The sequence below is a fragment of the Macaca mulatta genome, chromosome 2 (genome assembly GCF_049350105.2).
Source record: "Macaca mulatta isolate MMU2019108-1 chromosome 2, T2T-MMU8v2.0, whole genome shotgun sequence".
Lineage (NCBI taxonomy): Eukaryota > Metazoa > Chordata > Mammalia > Primates > Cercopithecidae > Macaca > Macaca mulatta.
Genome location: NC_133407.1, coordinates 106395991 through 106403918, shown reverse-complemented (window position 1 = coordinate 106403918; position 7928 = coordinate 106395991). Strand labels below are relative to the sequence as shown.

At 45.3% G+C, this 7928-nt stretch overlaps 1 protein-coding gene across 2 annotated transcripts in view; it reads right to left on the bottom strand.

Annotated features, from left to right (window-relative positions):
- Positions 1 to 511: 511 nt before the first annotated feature.
- Positions 512 to 7928, bottom strand: part of GASK1A (golgi associated kinase 1A) — an 84224-nt gene continuing 76807 nt past the window's right edge. For both annotated transcript variants that reach the window (XM_015131214.3, XM_077992267.1), the window contains exons 3-5: positions 3953 to 4075; positions 2076 to 2179; positions 512 to 1435 (exon numbers count right to left, since the gene is read on the bottom strand). In XM_015131214.3, coding sequence (XP_014986700.3) covers positions 1225 to 1435; positions 2076 to 2179; positions 3953 to 4075 — 438 coding nt within the window. In that variant the 3' untranslated portion in view covers positions 512 to 1224. The remainder of the gene's footprint in view (positions 1436 to 2075; positions 2180 to 3952; positions 4076 to 7928) is intronic.

The following is a 7928-nucleotide window of genomic DNA, read 5'->3' as shown; positions in this document are numbered from 1 at the left end:
AGCATCTTAAAAGAAAAGGACAATGCAGAAAAGAAAATACAAATGTCTGGCAAATAAGTGGAAAGATGACTTCGTTCATGATTAAGGAAATGCAGTTTTTAAATAGGTTTTCCTCCTAAAACCCAAAAGTCTGAGAATGTTAAGTGTTGGTGAGGATGTAGAAAAATAATCACTCTCCTACCCTCTTGGGAGAAATGTAAATTGACACCACCATTTCGGACAGCAATTTGGCAGTTTCTTTCAGAATACTGAATGCCCATACCCTTTGCCCCAGAAACCCCTTACGGAAATCTGACTCGCAGAAATATTTGCACGCCACGCAGTCATGTTCACGGCAGCAATGTCTGTAATTGATGAAAAATTGGAGCTACTTAAATGTTCATGATTATGGGACCAGCTAAAGAAAATATGACACATCCCTGCCTTGGAATTTCATGCAGTCACCAATAAAGATTGGGTCAAATCAGATGGCTGATACAGAATATAGTTAATAAAGTAAAAATATAGTGAGTTGACAAACAAAGCATGACCGCACTTTTATTTTTTAATTTGCAAGTAGTGTGACCATGAATAACACACACACACACACATACACACTGCTAGAGAGTTTGTGGAACTTATGCTTTTTGTCATATGCTTCTATTATTTATGAACTTGTTTTTACTGAGCATGTATTACTTTTAGACTTTTATAATTTTTTAAACCAAAAAACATAACTGAGTAATAATTGAAAAGTTAAAGTCTATAAAGACAAACACATTATGTGTCGTTTATTAGACCTGAGTCTACTTTCAGCCGGAGCAACTCTGGGCTGCAAGTGCAGTTCTATGAAGATTTTACCTTTATTGGGTTTGTCTCATGTATTGCATGCAGGCACGCACACATGCCACCCACACCTACACACCTCTACACACACACAAAGTTCTCCAGCTCTGCATATGCACGTGCATCACACATTTTTACAGTATCTTGAGCAGCTCCAGAACATTTTTTAATGTATTTGTTGGTGCAGGGGAATAAATAGCCAGAGCCGAGAAAGCGGAAAGGGATGCATTGAGATTGAAAACCCCATGCTACCTCCACCATCCCGGGCAGGTGAAATATCCCATGACATCCTTGTGCCCCTCTGGCTTCTGGCTTTTCCCATTTGTCCTCAAGATGAGTGAGCCCAAGAAAATGTGGCCATCAGGATGGATGCTCATTGACTCAGGGCTGGTGTGAGGCTCACGGGTCCTCGTCCCTGAAGAGTGTGAGGTTGTGCTTTCGGATGTGTCCCAGCAGCACCTGTCCTCGCTGCTCCAGGGTCTGGAGGACGTGCTTCAGCCCCTGAGCCCCGCCTTGGCTTTCCCAGAACACGGGGTCCATCTGCAGCGACTTCAGCAGCATATTCTGTAGACACCCTGATGCGAGAACCTTCACGGCAGACTCAGGAAACCTGGAGCGAAGGCCCCAGAACCCCGTAACAGAAAGAAAAAGCAACAGCGATCTCAGAGAATTTCAATAACAGGTGAAGCCAGATGGCCAGAGCTTGCATAGTTGAGGAACTCTGGCAAAGTCACCCTGCAAACTCCCCAGGCCTGCACCTGCTATCTCATTAACAGAGGACCCTTTGCCTAGCTCTGCTGTGAAGGCAGGGGATAGACCCTTCAGATGGGTCCCATCCTATAGAGAAGCCAGGTGAACAAATGCTGCTATCCCAGGCTCCATTTGGCAAATGCAGGGCCAGAAAGAATCCTGGGAAGGCAGAGCTGCCTGCCAAGAGTGAGCAGGGAGGGGTAGACTCTTCAGCCTAGCTCTCCCACCCAGAACAAGGGAAGGACTAGCCTCTCCACACCCCAGCAATGCAGCTAGTATTCTGCAGGCACAGGAGGCCCTCTGGATGTTGGGGTAGGCCCTGCCAACTGTGTCCCCTCTCAGCTTTCCCAGAGTTCCCCACCACCACCTAAAGTTCTGATCCAACAGCTTGTCTGATGGACCGTGGGCTTCTCAGGGCCATAGTTCAAGGTCCCAAGGTTTGCAGCAAGGCCATCAGGTCTCAGTCCCGTGAACTTCCACCCGACCCTTTTGACCCTCACCCATCTATGCCCTCCAGCAGCCGAAAGTTCAGCTTGTCCTCAGGGTGCTGAAGGTTGCCGGCGTTATCGATGTAGACCAGGTGAGATGGATTGCTGCTCCGGACCTCAGGGAAGAGGGTGGACAGATAGAGAGGTGGGTAAGGGTGCAGCTACGGCTGGCACCTATGGACTTGGTCAAGATTAAGGGGCTGAGAGCCCTGAGCTGTCAGTCCCACAGTCCATGCTAACAAACAGTCCTCACAGCTGACCACTTACTCTATGTTGGGCACTGTGCTAAGTGCTTCCAGGCATCCTGTCAGTTAGTTCTCCCAGTAACCTTAGGAAGCGGGCACTAGTGTTAGCCCTATTTTACAGAAATGGTGGCACCTTAACTTAAGCAATTTGCACAAAATCACACAGCTAGTAAGTAGCTGGGCCGTTTCAAACCTGGACCCATAGGGCTAAGGCAGAGCACCATCTGCTAAATTGCAAGGCCAAAGGACTGATCCTGTTTTGGTGGCTGAAGGGGTGAGGAGCACAGGTGGGAATCGGCAGGTGCCGAGGTAGCCTGCTCCTCAGGGCCATCGCTGTGAGAGGCATCACACATGTGCTGCTCACATGTGTACACACTCAGTCACCCCTTTGTGCCACCTGTGCCTATGCACCTGGGCATCCCCCTTAGCATCACTGAGAGCACACACAGATGTCTTTTATCCTCGAAAAGCAGTGACCACACTCTGTTTCTACAGAAGAGTTTAGCAGCTCCTAAACATTTTGAAAACCAAAATCAGCACCGAAGAATTCTTTAGTACCTTAAAGAATATGGTGTGGTTGTGAATGGGAGACCATCTCTTCTCGTCCCCACTCCCACGCACGCACTCCTTTCCCACATAGCCTCCAAAAGCCCATGGGCATTTCCCACAATCCTCTCCAGCGGCCTAGGCTTAAGCTATGAACTTCTGTTTCCAGGACCCCAGCTTCCCTTCTCTCTGCCTCTTCTCCTTTCTCATCCCACTCCACATGTCAGGATCACTTTTTGCTCAAAGCTGGGTGGCTCTTCCCTCTAGAAACTGCTGTCCTAAAAGATCTGTGAAATGCCTGCTCACCAGGGGTAAACAATGGCTATTAAAGCTTTGTCTCTCCCATGGATATTTACCTTTGACAAGGGAAAAGGAGAGATGGCTCTGGGGGTAGAGGAGGAGAATTGCCAGCACCCCCACTAAGCAATCCTGGCCTCTGGGTGATGTGGCCTCCCTGAAGCCCATCCCTGGACACCATGCTGGCAGCTACCCTCCAAGAGGAAAGGGAGGCTGTGGGGACACTATGCCTCACTGCAGGAGAAGATAGAGAAGCCCTTCCCTGGGGGAAGCACTTTGCTTCTTATGCAGAGGAAATGGTTATTCTGCCCTCTCCGATGGCCACAGCACATTGCTTCCCACCCTGGACTCTAGTTTTGACAGGAGCAGCAGCAGCCTGTGAGCCACTGGGGTCTTGGGTTCATGCCCTAATGCTGCTACCATATGGCCTTGGAGATTCCTTTCCCTCCAGACTGCAACTCCTCATTTACTGGCACAACGAGGATGTTGACTAGACACACCATTCTCAAACTCTACTTCCAGGAGCCCTAGTTGTTCTCTGGAGTCTCTTATGGGCAGTGGAGACAGTGAAAAGGGGGCTCCAGCCCTCATGCCACACTTCTCCTCAGGCACATTCTTAAAGCTCCATTTTATCAGTTTACATATTGCAGACTCCTGGAAATATTCAAACAACTGGTTTTGCTGAAAAGAACAAGACTGGGAAACCCCAGCAACAAATGATTTTTGAAACTTGTTAGCATCTTCTGAAGGACACAGGAAGACCTGGTTCTGGGGTGACAAGGGGATGGTGTGGAGACGTACCAGGATGTGGACCAGCCGCAGCTCGGCTGGGTTCCGGCATTTCTCTCGGAGCCTCTCTTCTACACAGGGGTCTGAGGGCTCAGGCTCGAAGCCACAACAGTAGCGATCCAAGCGGTCGTGGACCTGTGGAGACACCCAGCCTTTGGTAGGGTGAGGCAGGGCAGGGGGCCTGCCTCCACCAGGCACAGCACGGAGGCCACCTGACCTGCTGTTTCCTACATGACGCTGGGGCCACAGCAGGGGTGACTCTCAGTGGTTCTCTGTGCTGGTCATTACTAAATGGGGCTTCCACTTTCCTCCTCTGGCCAGCTCACTCTGCACACCAGGAGCTGTTTGCTCATGCCTCAGGCCAGTGTGGATTTTCACCCAGTGCCCACAGCTTGACCTACACTGTTGCTCTTGAGCTCTAGCCTGGCACCACTGGGGCTCCGAATGCTGACCGTCTGCCTGTCTACCCAGGGAGATTCTACATCACTCTATTTTTTCTTTAAGTAGCAAATGCTACATCAGGGATTCCTCCTTTCTTTAGAGGTGCAAGTCCTTTAATGATCATCTCAACAGCTCTAACTGGACAGCTCTTTTACCCTGCAGCAGGCCTGAATCAAGCCGGGGAAAGAGGAGGGCATCCTCAATGTGGTGTGCGGTCAGTTCTGAGGAGCTTTGCCACCCTTCCCCTGAATAGATACATACAGATGACACCCACAGCATTTTAGAGTGGATCAGAGGATTCCTAGAGTCACGCTTCCCACTCACTTGCTTCTGGGATGCTTTCTTCAGAAGGAAAGTCGCAGCCTGCAAGTCAGCAGTAGGAAGAATCGTGGTCTGCCCCAGCCCTGACCTACATGAGGATAGCATCTGCTGTAAGTGTCTAGGACAAAGAGATTGAGGATGGAGAGGCATACAAGCAGAACTGGTAGAGTCCTCTGAGGATGGTTAGGGGAGGGCTTGCTGTGGGGAGAAAGACAGGAAAGGGAGAATAGTCGAAGTGAGGAGTTGGTCTGGAGAAGGCTTGGGAGATGCTAGGGAGTGGATGAAAGATGAAGTAAGCGCGGCTGAGCAGCAGGGAATCACCATCACACACAGGATGTGCAAGCCTGGGAAAACTCATTCTATTTTCCTTTTACAAAGGAAACTTGGTTTGATGCAATACCTTGACGAATGCTTAGGGTAGAAGGTGAAATTACAGGAGGTCTGGGTGTGGGAGGACTTGCTTTGCATGGGACAAGAAGAAAAGTTAGTTTCTTGCTGTGGAAGTGGGAGGACAGAGGAATAGAGAAGGTGAAGGGAAGCAGGGAGCAGCAGAAGGCTGGGGCTGTGAGATGTACTCTCCCATAAGTTCTCCACCCTGCAGTGAAGCTCCTGCCCTTATGAAATGTTTGGTGGATGCTGAGCTTTGAGTTCAGGTTTGGTGTGGGGCAAGTCAAGGTAGTGCTCATGGCACATCAAACAGAAGGAGTCCATCCACTACTTGGGATTTATCCAAATCCTAGGAAGGGCTCCAAACCCCACAGGTTATGGGACCAGGGGTTTTAGTTGTTTTCTTAAATCTCTCAGGTGGTGGTGAAAGTCAGTGGGGAGGCCTTGAGGACCTCTGGGATCTACCAATCAGAACAATGAATCACATAGGTATCTAACTCTCAGGCTGCAAAATGTACTAAGTTCCTGAAAGAGCCTGCTGTGGGGAAGACCTAGATTGGACACTCTGATCCCATCTTTGCAGAATGGCTAGTCTGAATTAGAAAGCCTAGGAACACCACTGGAGAGGAAGACATCAGCCTGGGAACTTGGAAACTCAGTATGAAGGGAGCAGAGCAGACCTCATTTCAAGAAAATTGTCATTATCTGAACTGTCTGGTGATTCCCTGGTAAACTCCACTAAAAGGCATGGTTTTTTTGGTTGCCCAGTAGTAAAAGCCTTCTCCTGGACGGGTAGAGGACATTTGTTGAAAACATTTACTGCCACATGTTTCAAGAGCATGGCTGTCGGAGACAATGGATAACAGTTGGGACAAACAATAGATTAACCAAAAAGCTTAAAAAGGAAGAGATAAGAAATGAAATGTCCAAGGGGCTGTGAAAAGCTCCAGTATGTTCCTGGAAATCTGGAAGTCCACATGCACATGTGTAGGACTGTGCACATGTTCAGGAAAAACTTGAAAAGACCCTAAGCTCTCACCTCTGGTTGACCTTGAGACTGTACAAGCATGAGTGAAGGCAAAAGCAGATTTATCAACTGCATACATACGTGTTGGAGATGCCTCAACACACACACACACAGACCCTTTGGCAAACACTAGGAGACTTACTGGCTCCAGAAATTCATGAAAATCTGCTCAATCATCAGCTGATCACTGAACCAACTGAGCAGAAATTTCAGTGGCCATATACAATAAAGAATACAGATGAATATAGACTTTGTTCATAAAAATAAAACAAGCAAATAACAAAGAAAATAACTACAAATGAAAAAAACTACAACAAACAGCAACAACAAAAATCCTGGGGAAAAGAAGAATCTGATTTTCAGAGTGGCCATCTTATATTATTTAAATACTCAGTTTTCAACAAAAAATATGAGACAGTCAAAGAAACAAAGTATGGCCAATATGCATGAAAAAAGGCAATCAATCAAAATTGTTCCTGAGGAAGCCCAGATGTTGGAGAAAAAATTTAAATTAGCTATTTTACATATGTTCAAAGAACTAAAGGAAATCAGGCCTAGAGAAGTAAAGTATGAGAATGATACCTCACCATATAGACTACATGAATAATGAGATAGAAATTATAAAGAGAAACCAAATATAAATTATGGAGTTGAAAAGTACTACAACTTTTAAAAATTCACTGAGAGGATCAAACAGCAGTTATGAGCAGGCAGAAGAACAAATCAGAAAACTTGAAGATAGGTCAACTGAGATTATCAAGTATGAGGAATAAGAAGAAAAAAATGAAGAAAAATAAACAGTGCCTCAGAGACCCATGTAATACCATTAAGTGTACCAACATATATATAAGAGGACTTTTAAAAGGAAGGGAGGAGGATGTGAAAATAATATTAGAATTAATGTACAAAACCTCCCCAAATTTGGTGAAAAGCATTGATCTACACATCCAAGAGGTCCAGTGAACTCCATTAATATAAACTGAAAGAGACCTACACCTAGAATAAAACTGTCAAAAACCAAAGACAGAGAGAGAATCCTAAAAGCAGCAAGAGAGAAGTCACTCATCACATAAAAAGGATTATTTCAAAGAGTGGTTTGGTATCAGATTTATCAAAAACCATGGAGGCCAAAAGGCAGAGGAGCAACATTCAAAGTGTTGAAATTAAATTAAAAAAAAGAGAGTCAGTCAACCAAGAATTTTATATACAGCAAAACTCTCCTTCAAAAATTAAGGATAAATGAAGACATTAACAGAACAACAAAAACGGAATTTATTGTCAGCAGGCTTGTTCTACAAGAAATACTAAAAGGGGGCCTTCAGGATGAATGAAAGGATACTAAGTAGTAACTTGAATTAATATCAAGAACTAAAAAGCTCTGTTCAAGATAACTGTATACATAAACATAAAAGACAGTATAAATGTATTTTTTTTTGGTCTGGACTTCTTTTTTCCTCTCTGATTTTAAAAAACAACTGCTTAAAGCAATAATTATAATCTATGCTGATGGGCAGAAAATGTATAAAGATGTAATTTGTGACAAGAATAGCATAAAAGTGGGAGGGGAACAGATTTATATAGAAAGAAAGTCTTTTTACATTATTAAATTGCTGGTAATCTGACCTAGATTGTTATAAATCCAGATGTTAATGGTTATCCCAGTGCAACCAATAAGAATATAACTATAGTCCTAGTCACCAATAATCTCACAAAACCAGATGTTGAGAAATGAGACAGCATTCAATAGTCCCAAGTACTGTCCCCAAACATTATTTTCTCTGTTTTATACAGTTGAAAATGGAGAAATCACAC